The sequence below is a fragment of the Entelurus aequoreus genome, linkage group LG27 (assembly GCF_033978785.1).
Source record: "Entelurus aequoreus isolate RoL-2023_Sb linkage group LG27, RoL_Eaeq_v1.1, whole genome shotgun sequence".
Lineage (NCBI taxonomy): Eukaryota > Metazoa > Chordata > Actinopteri > Syngnathiformes > Syngnathidae > Entelurus > Entelurus aequoreus.
The window spans coordinates 9,202,300-9,223,302 of record NC_084757.1 but is presented as its reverse complement, the minus strand read 5'-3'; the positions used below and the strand labels follow the sequence as shown (position 1 = coordinate 9,223,302).

The following is a 21,003-nucleotide window of genomic DNA, read 5'->3' as shown; positions in this document are numbered from 1 at the left end:
TGACTGACTCCTTGTGCACAGTGCAGCCCAGTTGAAAGCGGGCCCTTTGATTAGCATAGCCCCGCCCACTGGGTGATCCGGTTACCGGCCCCGACTGCCGCCATTGGCCGGCCTTGGCTAATTATGCAAGGTGGAGAATCCCCGTGGGGGAGGTGTGGCCAGAAGTGAAAGAAGTCCTTTGGCAGGCGGAATAGAGTCTTTATTGAGGATATCTCAAAGCGCGCCATCAGGGACCAAGTCGGCGGATTGTTGGGGGAATCTGCGCTGCCGCTGCCGCCTTTTTCCTTCCTTCCCCCGCGGCGTGCAGAATGCAAGGAGCCCGCAGTCCTCGTCAGAGTTGCCGGAGCGTGAGGACCCAGGAGACCCAGGTGTGAGTCTTCCCTCCCCCGCCCCGCTCCGCTCCATCCCCATGGCCATGGTGCTGCTGCCCTGCCTCTTGCTCTCCCTGGACCTGCTGCTGAGGGCGGAGGCTGCCGTGCCCCTGCAGGACTTCTACCCCTTCGGTCTGGACCAGGGGGACTCTCAGACCGTGGCCCAGGACGACGGAGGCTCCGGGCTGGTGGAGATCTCCGTGGCGTTCCCCTTCTTTGGAGACCGGCACTCGGGACTCTATGTGAGTGTCTATATATGTCTATATATGTATGTATGTATGTATGTCTTTATATATATGTATATATATATATATATATATATATATATATATATATATATATATATATATATATATATATATATATATACGTGTCTATATATACAATATATATATATATACGTGTCTATATATACAATATATGTCTATATGTATGTCTATATATATGTGTATATATATAAATATCTATATACAGTATATGTCTATATATATATATATGTCTATATATATATATATATATGTGTCTATATATATGTATATATATATACGTGTCTATAAATATATGTATATATATATATACGTGTCTATAAATACAGTATATGTCTATATATAAGTGTATATATATAAATATCTATATACAGTATATGTCTATATATATGTCTATATGTATATATATATATACGTGTCTAAATACAGTATATGTCTATATATATGTTTATATGTATGTATGTATGTTTATATATGTGTATATATATAAATATATATATATATATATATATACGTGTCTATATATACAATATATGTCTATATGTATGTCTATATATATGTGTGTATATATAAATATCTATATACAGTATATGTCTATATATATATATATGTCTATATATATATATATATATGTGTCTATATATATATATGTATATATATATATACGTGTCTATAAATATATGTATATATATATATAGGTGTCTATAAATACAGTATATGTCTATATATATGTGTATATATATAAATATCTATATACAGTATATGTCTATATATATGTCTATATGTATATATATATATATATATATGTGTCTAAATACAGTATATGTCTATATATATGTTTATATGTATGTCTGTATGTATGTTTATATATGTGTATATATATAAATATCTATATACAGTATATGTCTATATATACATATATGCTTAGGCTGCTGCCCCCGCGACCCGACCTCGGATAAGCGGAAGAAGATGGATGGATGGATGGATATATGTCTATATATATATATATATATATATATGTGTGTGTGTATATGTGTGTCTATGTCTATATATATGTCTACATATATATTGTATATATATCTATATATATGTATATATTTATGTGTATATATATATATATAAATATCTATATACAGTATATGTCTATATACACATCTATATGTATGTCTATATATATATGTCTATATGTATGTCTATATTTATGTATATATATATAAATATCTATATTTAGTATGTCTATATATACTTTTTTTATATATATATATAAATATCTATATACAGCATATGTCTATATATACGTCTATATGTACGTCTATATGTATGTCTATATATATATATATGTCTATATGCACGTCTATATATATATATATATATATATACAGTATGTCTATATACATATGTATATATATATGTCTATATGTATGTATATATATGTCTATATATATATATGTATATGTCTATATATAAATATATATATAAATGTCCCATTTACCATTTATATGGCTCTATATACAGTATATGTCTATATATACGTCTATATGTATGTCTATCTACAGATTATGTCTATATGTATGTAAATATTTATGTCTCTATATATGTCTATATATATATATATATATATATATATATATATATATATATATATATATATGTATATGTCTATATGTATGTATATATTTATGTTTATATATATGTCTAAATATAAATATATATAAATTTCCCATTTACTATTTACCATACATATGTCTCTATATACAGTATATGTCTATATATATGTAGGTCTATTTACAGTTTATGTCTATATATATGTCTATATAAATGTGTGTGTGTATATATATATATATATATATATATATATATATATATATATATATATATATATACAGTCGTGGTCAAAAGTGTACATACACTTGTAAAGAACATGATGTCATGGCTGTCTTGAGTTTCCAATCATTTCTACAACTCTTATTTTGTTGTGATGTAGTGATTGGAGCACATACTTGTTGCTCACAAAAAACATTCATGAAGTTTGCTTCTTTTATGAATTTATTATGTGTCTACTGAAAATGTGCTGGCTCAAAAGTATACATACAGCAGAGGTGGGACCAAGTCATTGCTTTGCAAGTCACAAGTAAGTCTCAAGTCTTTGCCCTCAAGTCTCGAGTCAAGTCCCGAGTCAAGACAGGCAAGTCCCGAGTCAAGTCCAAAGTCAAGACTGGAAAGTCTCAAGTCAAGTCACAAGTCCTGCATTTTGAGTTTCGAGTCCTTTCAAGTCCTTTTAACCACAGACTAATATTTTTTACACAGATTGTGTATGCTTTTAAAACGCTGTATTTATTTATTAAAACAAGTGCTTTTGAAATAGCAGGAAAAAAAGTAGTACTGACATTGCAATTCATAATAGCACTATTAACCAGTCATTTTAAACATTTAACTCATTCCTTTACAGAATAAACACATTTGCAAAAACAAGTGCAACTGTACTTATTTGTACAAAAGTGTTAACATTGTATTTCCATGGCATATTGCATTGTAACTAGTTCCACAGCAGTTTCTATTCTGTTCTTACCTTATCTCATTGATCTCATCTCATACTGTATGTGTGTTGATGTGTGCGTACATATGAAAAACATAACAAATACATGAACATAACAATGAACAGAGTTGTACTTTTTACATGTCAGGGCCCTATGCAATATGTACACATATTCTTAATATAGTATACATTTTAACTGACCTTTATTTGACTATGTTTGTCTTTTTGTAGGTGGCTAAAATACGCGGTGCTGCTGACCGCCGTCTAACGTTACGTTACTGTGTGTGATACATTGACTAACGTTACGTTACTGTGTGTGATACATTGACTAACGTTAGGTTACTGTGTGTGATACATTGACTAACGTAACGTTATGTATAGGTACCTCATGGAACCCTGCTTAAAAAAATCACTTGACAAAAAGTATGAATAAGGTAGCAAACTGCAGTGGACGCAACATATTGCTGTGTTTGAAATGACGTTATAACCATAGACATCTTATAAGTAGACGCAATATTGGTTGCTGTGACGCGAGCAAATTGCATCTTGAAGTGGTGATGAGGAGCCTAAACTGACAGTTGACAGGTAGAAAACAAAGATGCTAAACTGACAGTTGACAGGTAGAAAACAAAGATGGTGTTTAGCGTTTTCCTGCTCATATGAGCGGATTGTTGAAAATAGGAATCGGGGGATTACTTTTCACAAGTAAGATTTAACATTAACGTACTATTGGTTGTATTTGATGAAAATAATATTAGCACAGAGTTGAGAAGGAGCAAAGATCTTCAATATTTGTATGTGAAAATCACAAATAAATCTTCTGGGGGAGGATGACGCCCCTACAGGGGTTTGGTTTGCAAACTTTCAGCCCCACCTAAAACAAAATTCACCAGCCGCCACTGATTATGATGCATTCTCATTTTAGGCAAAATATAAGACAATACTTTCTTAACAGTATAATTGTAGGCTGGAATAAGTCTTCAAGTAACAATATTCAAATACTAACATTGTTGGGTAAGACAGAATTTGGTTTTATTCTGAATCCAGTGAAACAGATTGGTGGTTTTAGCTGATATAAAGACTTTCAGGTGTTTATATATGTTTATGTTTAAGTATTTGGCAGACACTTTTATCCAAAGCGACATACATAAAAAATACATATAAAACAATGACTGTAAACATGATCATTTAAGGGAAGAATGTAATACAAAATATCAATACAAAGTGTCAAGACAGAATAAACTCTCTGCTGCTGCAGCAACAGAGATACAGTCTATAAGATATATAGATATCTAATGTTGTTTATGTAGCATGTATATATAACCTCATCATATAGTCTCTTCAACTTAAAAATAGTTTTTTCCCCCTTCTCTGGGATTATATTCCCAGTTTTGATCTGGTCACTTATAGCATATAAGAATATTCTATTACTGTTAAGCAAACTAAGAATAATAAAACATGTGTCCGTTATCATAGCTACACGTATGACAAAAAAGCGCCTGAAAATGAGTGGTATTCAGTGAGGTAAGATGAATTAAATGCGTTGACAGTTCATTGCTCCTGCCAAATGAATTGCACTGAGTGGAGCGGATCACCACTCCAAGATGGCGGCCCCGCGTCTCGTCTGCGCCAGTAGGCAGTAGCGCTCCATGCTGTGTACCCTTATAAGATGTCTATGGTTATGACGTTAGCAGTGAGTTTACAGCCTCACTGATTTAACTACACAGCAAATAAAAGTCACGTTACTTAGCCAATAAACGTTAGCTTACATTCAAAACTTACCCTTCTTTGTGCAACTTCAAATGTCGAACGAAGTTGGAAGTTGTTGCGTCTCCGTCTGTAATATTCCAACTACGTGATTTGCATACGGCAATTCGTTTTTTGTTGACCAAGTCGTAGTTTTTATACCCGAACGAAACCAACTTTGGTATAAATCTTTCTCACTGGCGCATTGTTTGACAACTCTTGTTCATTGGTTGTCCTGCAATTTGATTGGATGAATGCTGTGTGATGAAAACAATGTAGATCTAATTTGATTGGCTGTTGTACTGCGAGCACACACGCTGACACGCAGCACACACGGTGATAGACAGACACATACAAAATGAAAGCTACGGAGCGCTCCCAAATAACTTTTTAAACTTTAGGTTTTGGGGAAAGTAGCAAGTCATGTCAAGTCAAAAGACTCAAGTCCAAGTGAAGTCACAAGTCATTGATGTTAAAGTCCAAGTCGAGTTGCAAGTCTCTTTACATTTTGTCAAGTCGAGTCTAAAGTCATCAAATTCATGACTCGAGTCTGACTCGAGTCCAAGTCATGTGACTCGAGTCCACACCTCTGACATACAGCAATGTTAATATTTGCTTACATGTCCCTTGGCAAGTTTACCTGCAATAAGGCACTTTTGGTAGCCATCCACAAGCTTCTGCTGGAACTTTTGACCACTCCTCTTGACTAAATTGGTGCAGTTCAGCTAAATGTGTTGCTTTTCTGACATGGACTTGTTTCTTCAGCATTGTCCACACGTTTAAGTCAGGACTTTGGGAAGAAAACCTTCATTCTAGCCTGATTTAGCCATTCCTTTACCACTTTTGACATGTGTTGGGGGTCATTGTCCTGTTGGAACACCCAACTGTGCCCAAGACCCAACCTCCGGGCTGATGGTTTCAACTTGTCCTGAAGAATTTGGAGGTAATCCTCCTTTTTCATTGTCCCAGTTCCATTGGCAGCAAAACAGGCCCAGAGCATAATACTACCACCACCATGCTTGACGGTAGGTGTGATGTTCCTGGGATTAAAAGGCCTCACCTTTTCTTCTCCAAACGTATTGTGGCCAAACAGCTCCATTTTTGTTTCATCTGTGTATGTAACCTTTGGACCACGACTGTATACGTCTATATATATATATGTCTATATATAAGTCTATTTATAAGTCTATATGTATGTCTATATATACGTGTGTATACAAGGCACCGTGACATGGTGTGGAGATGCAGCCAAGCGCTACACAGAGAGTTTGTACATGTTGTAAGATGATTGGTAGGGTGTCCCCTTCCCCCGGCCGGGGGTCCGTCCCCGCGTGCGGACCATCGGCGCATTTTCGCACGCTTTGATCCGCCTCCGTGGTGTCTCAGGTTCGCACAAGACAGAACCTTAAATCAGCACCACCTGTTGCGGTAACGTGCGTCGCCCGCCGCCGCGAGTCCCGAGCGGGAGGAGGCTGGGGGAACCATGGCAACTGGGCGAGGTCAAAGGTGGACCGGCTGGGCTGATCAAGGCGAGGCGACGGAACAAAAATGCGGCGTGTTTTCTCGCTGGCGTCAAGACGAGATGAGGCACGCCAGCAACAGAGTGCTGTCACATGCCACGTGCAGTCTTCATTTTGACAACACTTTTTTCATCGACCCAATTTGACCCACTACAGAGTGGTATATACCCTCCAAGTTTGGGGTAAAAAAAATCCATATATTAGCCGCACTGGACTATAAGTGGCAGATATATACGTTGTGAAATTAGTTCTTTACACAGAAATATTTATTTACATACCTTAATTGTTCCCAAACGGTGTATGTAACACGGCAGTAAAACGGCTGATCAAACAAAACAGAAGTCATGGTCATGGACCCACCAGCTGCGCAAACTAGCTCTCCAATCAGCTAAACAGACTCAATAACTCCACGGTGACGTTTTGGTGAATTTAAGAAAAGAAAGCCATTGTAAGTTAATAATTAAACGTGTTAGCATTTTAGCTAATGCTAACGACGCTAGCTTGATTACATTATGATAGCATGTACAAATATGTATGAAAACACCCCTAGTCCATAGTGGATCCAACATAATAGTGTGAGAGTCCAGTCCATAGTGGATCTAACATAATAGTGTGAGAGTCCAGTCCATAGTGGATCTAACATAATAGTGTGAGTCCAGTCCATAGTGGATCTAACATAATAGTGTGAGAGTCCAGTCCATAGTGGATCTAACATAATAGTGTGAGAGTCCAGTCCATAGTGGATCTAACATAATAGTGTGAGAGTCCAGTCCATAGTGGATCTAACATAATATTGTGAGAGTCCAGTCCATAGTGGATCTAACATAATATTGTGAGAGTCCAGTCCATAGTGGATCTAACATAATATTGTGAGAGTCCAGTCCATAGTGGATCTAACATAATAGTGAGAGTCCAGTCCATAGTGGATCTAACATAATATTGTGAGAGTCCAGTCCATAGTGGATCTAACATAATATTGTGAGAGTCCAGTCCATAGTGGATCTAACATAATAGTGAGAGTCCAGTCCATAGTGGATCTAACATAATATTGTGAGAGTCCAGTCCATAGTGGATCTAACATAATAGTGTGAGTCCAGTCCATAGTGGATCTAACATAATAGTGAGAGTCCAGTCCATAGTAGGTCTAACATAATAGTGAGAGTCCAGTCCATAGTAGGTCTAACATAATAGTGAGAGTCCAGTCCATAGTGGATCTAACATAATAGTGTGAGAGTCCAGTCCATAGTGGATCTAACATAATAGTGAGAGAGTCCAGTCCATAGTGGATCTAACATAATAGTGTGAGAGTCCAGTCCATAGTGGATCTAACATAGTGTGAGAGTCCAGTCCATAGTGGATCTAACATAATAGTGTGAGAGTCCAGTCCATAGTGGATCTAACATAATAGTGTGAGAGTCCAGTCCATAGTGGATCTAACATAATAGTGAGAGTCCAGTCCATAGTGGATCTAACATAATAGTGTGAGAGTCCAGTCCATAGTGGATCTAACATAATAGTGAGAGTCCAGTCCATAGTGGATCCAACAAAATAGTGAGAGTCCAGTCCATAGTGGATCTAACATAATAGTGTGAGAGTCCAGTCCATAGTGGATCTAACATAATAGTGACAGTCCAGTCCATAGTGGATCTAACATAATAGTGTGAGAGTCCAGTCCATAGTGGATCTAACATAATAGTGTGAGAGTCCAGTCCATAGTGGATCTAACATAATAGTGAGAGAGTCCAGTCCATAGTGGATCTAACATAATAGTGAGAGAGTCCAGTCCATAGTGGATCTAACATAATAGTGTGAGAGTCCAGTCCATAGTGGATCTAACATAATAGTGAGAGAGTCCAGTCCATAGTGGATCCAACATAATAGTGTGAGTCCAGTCCATAGTGGATCTAACATAATAGTGTGAGAGTCCAGTCCATAGTGGATCCAATATAATATTGTGAGAGTCCAGTCCATAGTGGATCTAACATAATAGTGAGAGAGTCCAGTCCATAGTGGATCCAACATAATAGTGTGAGAGTCCAGTCCATAGTGGATCTAACATAATAGTGTGAGAGTCCAGTCCATAGTTGATCTAACATAATAGTGACAGTCCAGTCCATAGTGGATCTAACATAATAGTGTGAGAGTCCAGTCCATAGTGGATCTAACATAATAGTGAGAGAGTCCAGTCCATAGTGGATCTAACATAATAGTGTGAGAGTCCAGTCCATAGTGGATCTAACATAATAGTGAGAGAGTCCAGTCCATAGTGGATCTAACATAATAGTGTGAGTCCAGTCCATAGTGGATCTAACATAATAGTGAGAGAGTCCAGTCCATAGTGGATCTAACATAATAGTGTGAGAGTCCAGTCCATAGTGGATCCAATATAATATTGTGAGAGTCCAGTCCATAGTGGATCTAACATAATAGTGAGAGAGTCCAGTCCATAGTGGATCTAACATAATAGTGTGAGAGTCCAGTCCATAGTGGATCTAACATAATAGTGTGAGAGTCCAGTCCATAGTTGATCTAACATAATAGTGACAGTCCAGTCCATAGTGGATCTAACATAATAGTGTGAGAGTCCAGTCCATAGTGTATCTAACATAATAGTGTGAGTCCAGTCCATAGTGGATCTAACATAATAGTGAGAGAGTCCAGTCCATAGTGGATCTAACATAATAGTGTGTGAGTCCAGTCCATAGTGGATCCAATATAATATTGTGAGAGTCCAGTCCATAGTGGATCTAACATAATAGTGTGAGAGTCCAGTCCATAGTGTATCTAACATAATAGTGAGAGAGTCCAGTCCATAGTGGATCTAACATAATAGTGTGTGAGTCCAGTCCATAGTGGATCCAATATAATATTGTGAGAGTCCAGTCCATAGTGGATCTAACATAATAGTGAGAGAGTCCAGTCCATAGTGGATCTAACATAATAGTGAGAGAGTCCAGTCCATAGTGGATCTAACATAATAGTGAGAGAGTCCAGTCCATAGTGGATCTAACATAATAGTGTGAGTCCAGTCCATAGTGGATCTAACATAATAGTGTGAGAGTCCAGTCCATAGTGGATCTAGCATAATATTGTGAGAGTCCAGTCCATAGTGGATCTAGCATAATAGTGAGAGTCCAGTCCATAGTGGATCTAACATAATAGTGTGAGAGTCCAGTCCATAGTGGATCTAACATAATAGTGTGAGAGTCCAGTCCATAGTGGATCTAGCATAATATTGTGAGAGTCCAGTCCATAGTGGATCTAGCATAATATTGTGAGAGTCCAGTCCATAGTGGATCTAGGATAATATTGTGAGAGTCCAGTCCATAGTGGATCTAACATAATATTGTGAGAGTCCAGTCCATAGTGGATCTAGGATAATATTGTGAGAGTCCAGTCCATAGTGGATCTAGCATAATAGTGAGAGTCCAGTCCATAGTGGATCTAGCATAATATTGTGAGAGTCCAGTCCATAGTGGATCTAGCATAATAGTGAGAGTCCAGTCCATAGTGGATCTAACATAATAGTGTGAGAGTCCAGTCCATAGTGGATCTAACATAATATTGTGAGAGTCCAGTCCATAGTGGATCTAGGATAATATTGTGAGAGTCCAGTCCATAGTGGATCTAACATAATAGTGTGAGAGTCCAGTCCATAGTGGATCTAACATAATAGTGTGAGAGTCCAGTCCATAGTAGGTCTAACATAATAGTGAGAGTCCAGTCCATAGTGGATCTAACATAATAGTGTGAGTCCAGTCCCTAGTAGGGCCAGCAGGAGACCATCTTGAGTGGAGACAGGTCAGCAGCGCAGAGACGTCCCCAACTGATGCACAGATGAGCGGTCCACCCTGGGTCCCGACTTTGGACAGCTAGCGCAGCATCTGGGATTACCGAATCTGTGCATAGCAGAAAAGAAACGGCAGATCAACTGGTCTAAAAGGGGGTCTATTTAAAGGCTAGAGTATACAAATGAGTTTTAAGATGGGACTTAAATGCTTGTACTGTGTTAAATGTAGGTAAATACAATTATAATATGGCCCCTTTAAGCGCAAAAAGTATGACTCAGGTAAATGTTATTGACAGTTTAGTTCAGAAACATATATATATATATTTTAATTGAGTTCAAATGCCATTATTACTTGTACAGAACTGTATCTTCGATGAGTTTGGAGTCCCTTCTCGTGCAGGACTTAGCATGGCACCTCTAAATCCCTCCCAGGCTGCTTTATTTTGGGCCAGCGCTTGACAAACAGCGGCCATGTGCCCCCGCGCTCCCTCGTAACAGCGTGTTGTGCTTTGTGTCTGGGGGTGTTCACATGTTGCCGGGACCCCTCCCACGCCTCAGATAACATGGCAGGGGTCTTCCCCCTGGAACTGTCCGGCTGCTTTATCTTACAAGTGACCGATCACGCTGTAACGCAACACACATGTGTCCCGGGCGCCACTTAGGACGGTGGGCCGGGGGTCGGGAGCGTGACGGTCAGGGAGGACATGTTTGGAAGCAGATGTGAGGGAAGATAGTCACCGTCCACGGCTTTTATGGCAGATGTTCTTCAGCCTCGCTTCATTGCCTAGAAGCCGCTCGTACGTTTCTAGAGCAGCTTCTTGCCAAAGACTCATGAAGAACTCTTTCAGTCACTCTGAGCTCGGCACGCAGCAAACACCCTCAGCAGGGTGCTCTGGGAGTGTTGGTGTGGTCCTGGTCCAACCATTCCTTTTACTGAGTCCAGTTCTTAGGAGTCACTCTGCTGAATCCAATACTCCATTCACTCGAGTCACCCGTCACAGAGTGCATACGCAAAAACTTGCATGAATCAAATACTCGATTCACTTGAGTCACCCGTCACAGAGTATTTACGCAAAAACTCGCATGAATCGAATACTCGAATCACTTGAGTTACCCATCACAGAATGCATACCCATAATCTCCCATAAATCAAATACTCGATTCACTTGAGTCACCTGTCACAGAGTATTTACGCAAAAACTCGCATGAATCAAAAACTCGATTCACTTGGGTCACCGTCAAAGAGTTTATATGCAAAAATTTGCATGAATCAAATACTCGATTCACTTGAGTCACCCGTCACAGAGTATTTACGCAAAAACTCGCATGAATCGAATACTCGATTCACTTGAGTCACCCGTCACAGAATGCATACCCATAATCTCCCATAAATCAAATACTCGATTCACTTGAGTCACCTGTCACAGAGTATTTACGCAAAAACTCGCATGAATCGATTACTCGATTCACTTGAGTCACCCGTCACAGATGTATACGCAAAAACTCACATGAATCAAATACTCGATTCACTTGAGTCACCCGTCACAGAGTGTGTATGCAAAAACTTGCATTAATCGAGTACTCGTCACAGAGTATTTACGCAAAAACCTGCATGAATCGAATACTCGATTCACTTGAGTCACCTGTCACAGAGTATTTACGCAAAAACTCGCATGAATCGAATACTCGATTCACTTGAGTCACCCGTCACAGAATGCATACCCATAATCTCCCATAAATCAAATACTCGATTCACTTGAGTCACCCGTCACAGAGTATTTACACAAAAACTCGCATGAATCGATTACTCGATTCACTTGAGTCACCCGTCACAGAGTGTATACGCAAAAACTCACATGAATCAAATACTCTATTCACTTGAGTCACCCGTCACAGAGTTTATATGCAAAAATTTGCATGAATCGAATACTTGATTCAATTGAGTAACTCATCACACAGTGCATACGCAAATACTCGCATGAATCGAATACTCGATTCATGCGAGTCACCCGTCACAGAGTGTGTATGCAAAAACTTGCATGAATCGAGTACTCGTCACAGAGTATTTACGCAAAAACCTGCATGAATCGAATACTCGATTCACTTGAGTCACCCGTCAAAGAGTTTATATGAAACAATTTGCGTGAATCAAATACTCGATTCACTTGAGTAACCTGTCACAGAGTGCATACGCAAAAACGTGCATGAATCGAATACTCTATTCACTTGAGTCACCTGTCACAGAGTATATACGCAAAAACTTGCATGAATCGAATACTCGATTCACTTGAGTCACTTGTCACAGAGTGCATACGCAAAAACTCGCATGAATTGAATACTCAATTCACTTGAGTTACCCGTCGCAGCATGCATACGCAAAAACTCGCATGAATCAAATACTCGATTCACGTGAGTCACCCGTTAAAGAGTTTATATGCAAAAATTTGCATGAATCAAATACTGGACTCACTTGAGACACCTGTCACAGAGTGTATATGCAAAAACTTGCATGAATCGGATACTCGTCACAGAGTGCATACGCAAATACTTGCATGAATCAAATACTCGATTCACTCGAGTCACCCGTCACAGAGTGCATACGCAAATACTTGCATGAATCAAGTACTCGTCACAGAGTGCATACGCAAACATTTGCATGAATCAAATACTCGATTCACTTGAGTCACCCGTCACAGAGTATTTACGCAAAAACTCGCATGAATCGAATACTCGAATCACTTGAGTTACCCATCACAGAATGCATACCCATAATCTCCCATAAATCAAATACTCGATTCACTTGAGTCACCTGTCACAGAGTATTTACGCAAAAACTCGCATGAATCGATTACTCGCTTCACTTGAGTCACCCGTCACAGAGTGTATACGCAAAAACTCACATGAATCAAATACTCGATTCACTTGAGTCACCCGTCACAGAGTGTTTATGCAAAAACTTGCGTGAATCGAGTACTCGTCACAGAGTATTTACGCAAAAACCTGCATGAATCGAATACTCGATTCACTTGAGTCACCTGTCACAGAATGCATACCCATAATCTCCCATAAATCAAATACTCGATTCACTTGAGTCACCCGTCACAGAGTGTATACGCAAAAACTTGCATGAATCGGATACTCGTCACAGAGTGCATACGCAAACATTGCATGAATCAAATACTCGATTCACTTGAGTCACCCGTCACAGAGTATTTACGCAAAAACTCGCATGAATCGAATACTCGTTACACTTGAGTAACCCATCAAAGAGTTTATATGCAAAAATTTGCATGAATCAAATACTTGATTCACTTGAGTCACCTGTCACAGAATATTTACGCAAAAACTCGCATGAATCGAATACTCGATTCACTTGAGTCACCTGTCAGAGTATTTACGCAAAAACTCGCATGAATCGAATACTCGATTCACTTGAGTCACCCGTCACAGAATGCATACCCATAATCTCCCATAAATCAAATACTCGATTCACTTGAGTCACCTGTCACAGAGTATTTACGCAAAAACTCGCATGAATCGATTACTCGATTCACTTGAGTCACCTGTCACAGAGTGTATACGCAAAAACTCACATGAATCAAATACTCGATTCACTTGAGTCACCCATCAAAGAGTTTATATGCAAAAATTTGCATGAATCGAATACTTGATTCAATTGAGTAACTCATCACACAGTGCATACGCAAATACTCGCATGAATCGAATACTCGATTCACTTGAGTCACCCGTCACAGAGTGTGTATGCAAAAACTTGCATGAATCGAGTACTCGTCACAGAGTATTTACGCAAAAACCTGCATGAATCGAATACTCGATTCACTTGAGTCACCCGTCAAAGAGTTTATATGAAACAATTTGCGTGAATCAAATACTCGATTCACTTGGGTCACCTGTCACAGAGTATATACGCAAAAACTTGCATGAATCGAATACTCTATTCACTTGAGTCACTTGTCGCAGCATGCATACGCAAAAACTCGCATGAATCAAATACTCGATTCACGTGAGTCACCCGTTAAAGAGTTTATATGCAAAAATTTGCATGAATCAAATACTGGACTCACTTGAGACACCTGTCACAGAGTGTATACGCAAAAACTTGCATGAATCGGATACTCGTCACAGAGTGCATACGCAAAAATTTGCATGAATCAAATACTCGATTCACTTGAGTCACCTGTAACAGAGTGCATACGCAAAAACTCGCATGAATCGAATACTCGATTCACTTGAGTCACCCGTCAAAGAGTTTATATGAAACAATTTGCGTGAATCAAATACTCGATTCACTTGGGTCACCCGTCACAGAGTGCATACGCAAAAACGTGCATGAATCGAATACTCTATTCACTTGAGTCACCTGTCACAGAGTATTTACGCAAAAACTTGCATGAATCGAATACTCAATTCACTTGAGTCACCCGTCACAGAGTGCATACGCAAAAACTCGCATGAATCGAATACTCAATTCACTTGGGTCACCCGTCAAAGAGTTTATATGCAAAAACTTGCATGAATCGGATACTCGTCACAGAGTGTATACGCAAAAACTTGCATGAATCGAATACTCGATTCACTTGAGTCACATATCACAGAGTGCATACGCAAAAACTTGTATGAATCGAATACTCGTCACAGAGTGCATACGCAAAAATTTGCATGAATCAAATACTCGATTCACTTGAGTCACCCGTCAAAGAGTTTATATGAAACAATTTGCGTGAATCAAATACTCGATTCACTTGGGTCACCCGTCACAGAGTGCATACGCAAAAACGTGCATGAATCGAATACTCTATTCACTTGAGTACCCTGTCACAGAGTGCATACGCAAAAACTCGCATGAATCGAATACTCGATTCACTTGAGTCACCTGTCAAAGAGTTTATATGCAAAAATTTGCATGAATCAAATACTCGATTCACTTGAGTCACCTGTCACAGAGTATTTACGCAAAAACTCTCATGAATCGAATACTTGATTCACTTGAGTCACCCGTCAGAGTGTATACGCAAAAACTCACATGAATCAAGTACTTGATTCACTTGAGTCACCTGTCACAGAGTATTTACGCAAAAACTTGCATGAATCGAATACTCGATTAATTTCAGTCACCTGTCAGAGTATTTACGCAAAAACTCGCATGAATCGAATACTTGATTCACTTGAGTCACCTGTCACAAAGTGTATACGCAAAAACTCCCATGAATCAAATACTCAATTCACTTGGGTCACCGTCAGAGTTTATATGCAAACATTTGCATGAATCAAATACTCGATTCACTTGAGTCACCTGTCACAGAGTATTTACGCAAAAACTCGCATGAATCGAATACTCGATTAATTTCAGTCACCTGTCAGAGTATTTACGCAAAAACTTGCTTGAATCCAATACTTGATTCAATTGAGTCACCTGTCAAAGAGTTTATATGCAAAAATTTGCATGAATCAAATACTTGATTCACGTGAGTCACCTATCACAGAATTTATACGCATAAACTCCCATGACTCAAATACTCAATTCACGTGAGTCACCTATCACATAGTGCGTACGCAAAAACTTGGATGAATGGAATACTCGATTCACTTGAGTCACCCGTCACAGAATGCATGAGCAGAAAGTCTCATGAATCAAATACTCATGTGTCCTCCACCACGGAGCGCATGATCAAAAAGTTGAATTTGTGCAAGTGTTTGTGAACTTGAGTCACTTGTCACAGAGCCCATGTCCACAACCTGCGCTGCAGTCCTTCACGCCCCCAAATCTTACTTGGCTTCCATTTTGATGTTACTTAGCACCTGTTGTACCTGTCAGCTTTTGAGATGAAGTGACATTTCCTCAAAATAGGAGAAATGAGTTTTCCCGTGGGAAACGGGAGAGTTGTCAGGTTGGCTAGCAATAAATGAAGCAGGTATATAAATATTTTGTTGGAAAAAGTGCCCCACTGGGATGTAATATCATCCTCAAATGAGCAGGATACCACACTTTTCAACAAGTTGTGGTTGGAACTTGTCCTTCTAAACGTAAACGTAGCAACTTTTTTGTCCTTTTAGCATATTTTGCTCTATTTTTAGCCATAATTTGTTGTTGTGTTGCTCCGTTACACGTGATGTTTCAGTTCCAGTTTACCATTTCAAAGTCCACTTCTCTGATTAGACGATACAATGTAATATGTAGGGCTGCAACTAACGATTCATTTGATAATCGATTATTACTCCGATTAATCGATTAATAATCGGATATAAGAGACAAACTACATTTCTATCCTTTCCAGTATTTTATTGAAAAACAACAGCATACTGGCACCATACTTATTTTGATTATTGTTTCTCAGCTTTTTGTACATGTTGCAGTTTATAAATAAAGGTTTATAAAAAAAAAAAAATTTAAAAAATAAATTGCCTCTGTGCATGCGCACAGCATAGATCCAACGAATCGATGACTAAATTAATCGCCAACTATTTTTATAATCGATTTTAATCGATTTAATCGATTAGTTGTTGCAGCCCTAATAATATGCAAGTCCTCAAGTTTTAAATGATAAATAAATAATTTTAAATAATAAATAATTTTTTTTTAATAAATAATTTTTGAACACTTTTTTTTCTTTTTTCGCTCACATCAGTTTCAGCTTCAAAGAAAAATATCAAACATGTCATTTGTGATTTTTTTTAACCATTTCAAAGTCTTTTGAGCAAATGATTACTTTACTCATTTAAGCCTGTGACAATATCTGATCAAAACATGTTGAAAAAAGGGTAATAAAAACAAAAACAAAAAATGTATTGTACTTTATATTTTTATATTATTGTGTGGGATTTAAAGGCCTACTGAAATGACATTTTTTTTATTTAAACGGGGATAGAATATCTATTCTATGTGTCATACTTGATCATTTCGCGATATTGACATATTTTTGCTGAAAGGATTTAGTATAGAACAACGACGATAAAGATTGCAACTTTTGGTATCTGATAATAAAAAGGCTTGCACCTACCGGAAGTAGCGTGACGTAGTCAGTTGAACATATACGCAAAGTTCCCTATTGTTTACAATGATGGCCGCATGAAGTGAGAGAGATTCGGACCGAGAAAGCCACAATTTCCCCATTAATTTGAGCGAGGATGAAGAAAGATTTGTGGATGAGTAAAGTGCAAGTGAAGGACTAGTGGGGAGTTGAAGCTATTCAGATAGGGAAGATGCTGTGAGAGCCGAGGGTGACCTGATATTCAGCTGGGAATGACTACAACAGTAAATAAACACAAGACATATATATACTCTATTAGCCACAACACAACCAGGCTTATATTTAATATGCCACAAATTAATCCCGCATAACAAACACCTAGGTGTTTGTTATGCTAGCTCCTAGCTACTAGCTATTAGCTACTAGCTCGAGCTAGTTATAGCAAGCGATCAAATGTTTGGAAGCGTACTCACGGTATCGCGTCTGTTAACGAAGTCAAAGTCCTCCTGGTAAGAGTCTCTGTTGTCCGAGTTCTTCGATCTTGACTGCATCTTTCGGGAATGTAAACAATGAAACACCGGCTGTGTTGTGTTGCTGACTTCCCTCGCAAAATACTCTGCTTCGCACCGACTTTCTTCTTTGCTTGCTCAGCTTCTTTCTCCATAATGCAATGAACAAATTGCAACAGATTCACCAACACAGATGTCCAGAATACTGTGGAATAATGAGATGAAAACAGAGCTATTTCGTATTGGCTTCAATGGGGAAGCCATACCTGTGTTCTACTGGCTACGTCACGCGCATATGTCATCCTCAGAGGCGTTTTGAACCGGAAGTTCCCCGGGAAATTTAAAATTGCACTTTATAAGTTAACCCAGCCGTATTGGCATGTGTTGCAATGTTAAGATTTCATCATTGATGTATAAACTATCAGACTGCGTGGTCGGTAGTAGTGGCTTTCAGTAGGCCTTTAAATTTGAGAAATTTGAGCAAAACCATTTTTTTGAAAATGGTAAAAAACACTTGAATGGTCTGAATGAGTTGAAATGGTTGGTGGTGGAATTTTTCAAACCCTTCGAGAAATGCTGAAGTTGTTGAACATGTTGAATTGAGAAATGGTATTACGGAATTCCTGGAATTTCGGGGGAAACCGGGAACTTTTCCATTTCAAAAAACAACTTCGTTTTTCGTCCTAGTTAAGAGGAATGTTTTGATGGTGGAACGGTTGAAATGCGTTGAAAAATGTGGAAGGAGTAGCCGCTAGAAAAAAGGGTGGAAATAGGGCTTTGGAAAAGCAGGAATTCTGGAAAAATCCTGGAATTTTTTGAACTTGGAAAAATGATTGTTTGAATTTCCAGAATGGTAGAATAGATTGAAGGTGGAATGGTTTGAATGGGTTGAAAAATGTGGTAATGGTGGATGTTTGAAAAATGGCCAATTCATTTTGAATGGGAAAAATGTCCCCGGAAAACCTGGAATTCTGGGAAATCTGGGAATTTGTCAAGGGAAAGCCCGCAATTCCCGAATAGGCTGAACAGTTTGAAGTTGGAACTGTTTGAATTGAGTGAAAAATGTGGAAGGTAGAGCGCGCCAAAATCTGGAGAATAATAATAATAATAATAAATATATGAATTTTGGTGTAGAAAAGCATATGTGTGAATGTTTTGGAGCATTCACACAATTATAGCCAATATATAACCAAAGTTTCCACACCCTTCAAAAAGTGAGAACTTTGAGTGTTGTTTGGCTTAGAAGAGAGTTGGACTCCACTTGTGGAAGCAGCCAGGTACCCCACTGGTACGATGGAGACAGAAAGTAGCACACATGCTAATTTTAGCCTAGCCTGTTGCTGTGGCTTAGTGCTGCAGTATTAATAACAATCCTCAGTCTCCGCTTTGCTGCACAGCTCCTCACTCTGCTCCAATATAGAACGTGTCTCCTGGCCGACCAGATCTTTTGTTTCTGACCGTGTTTACTGTCAACTCCTACATTTATGTCGCCAGGTCACCAGGACCGTGAAGTACCGTAGTTTTCAGAGTATAAGTCGCACCGGAGTATAAGCCGCACCTGCCGAAAATGCATAATAAAGAAGGAAAAAAACATATATAAGTCGCACTGGAGTATAAGTCGCATTTTTGGGGGAAATTTATTTGATAAAATCCAACAGCAAGAATAGACATTTGAAAGGCAATTCAAAATAAATAAAGAATAGTGAACAACAGGCTGAATAAGTGTACGTTATATGAGGCATAAATAACCAACTGAGAAGGTGCCTGGTATGTTAACGTAACATATTATGGTAAGAGTCATTCAAATAACTATAACATATAGAACATGCTATACGTTTACCAAACAATCTGTCACTCCTAAATCCCATGAAATCTTATACGTCTAGTCTCTTACGTGAATGAGATCAATAATATTTGATATTTTACGCTAATGTGTTAATAATTTCACACAAAAGTCGCTCCTGAGTATAAGTCGCACCCCCGGCCAAACTATGAAAAAAACTGTGACTTATAGTCCGAAAAATACGGTAGATTGATTCTATTCCAGTGCAAACCCAACAAATGTGGGGTTTTTTTGTCCAAAGTCCTGCTAATCCATCTTGCACGCAAACACGAGGTGTTGTTTTATTATTCACCACTAGCAGAGGTGTTGTTTTATTATTCACCACTAGCAGAGGTGTTGTTTTATTATTCACCACTAGCAGAGGTGTTGTTTTATTATTCACCACTAGCAGAGGTGTTGTTTTATTATTCACCACTAGCAGAGGTGTTGTTTTATTATTCACCACTAGCAGAGGTGTTGTTTTATTATTCACCACTAGCAGATGTGTTGTTTTATTATTCACTACTAGCAGTGTTGTTTTATTATTCACCACTAGCAGAGGTGTTGTTTTATTATTCACCACTAGCAGAGGTGTTGTTTTATTATTCACCACTAGCAGAGGTGTTGTTTTATTATTCACCACTAGCAGAGGTGTTGTTTTATTATTCACTACTAGCAGAGGTGTTGTTTTATTATTCACCACTAGCAGAGGTGTTGTTTTATTATTCACTACTAGCAGAGGTGTTGTTTTATTATTCACCACTAGCAGTGTTGTTTTATTATTCACCACTAGCAGTGTTGTTTTATTATTCACCACTAGCAGAGGTGTTGTTTTATTATTCACCACTAGCAGAGGTGTTGTTTTATTATTCACCACTAGCAGAGGTGTTGTTTTATTATTCACCACTAGCAGAGGTGTTGTTTTATTATTCACCACTAGCAGAGGTGTTGTTTTATTATTCACCACTAGCAGAGGTGTTGTTTTATTATTCACCACTAGCAAAGGTGTTGTTTTATTATTCACCACTAGCAGAGGTGTTGTTTTATTATTCACCACTAGCAGAGGTGTTGTTTTATTATTCACCACTAGCAGAGGTGTTGTTTTATTATTCACCACTAGCAGAGGTGTGGTTTTATTATTCACTACTAGCAGTGTTGTTTTATTATTCACTACTAGCAGAGGTGTTGTTTTATTATTCACCACTAGCAGAGGTGTTGTTTTATTATTCACCACTAGCAGAGGTGTTGTTTTATTATTCACCACTAGCAGAGGTGTTGTTTTATTATTCACCACTAGCAGAGGTGTTGTTTTATTATTCACCACTAGCAGAGGTGTTGTTTTATTATTCACCACTAGCAGAGGTGTTGTTTTATTATTCACCACTAGCAGAGGTGTTGTTTTATTATTCACCACTAGCAGAGGTGTTGTTTTATTATTCACCACTAGCAGAGGT

General features: G+C 38.4%; 1 protein-coding gene across 1 annotated transcript in view; it reads left to right on the top strand.

Annotated features, from left to right (window-relative positions):
- Positions 1-190: 190 nt before the first annotated feature.
- Positions 191-21,003, top strand: part of sned1 (sushi, nidogen and EGF-like domains 1) — a 127,099-nt gene continuing 106,286 nt past the window's right edge. The window contains 1 exon segment of the mRNA XM_062038678.1: positions 191-613. Within this exon segment, the coding sequence (XP_061894662.1) occupies positions 410-613 (204 nt within the window). The 5' untranslated portion in view covers positions 191-409.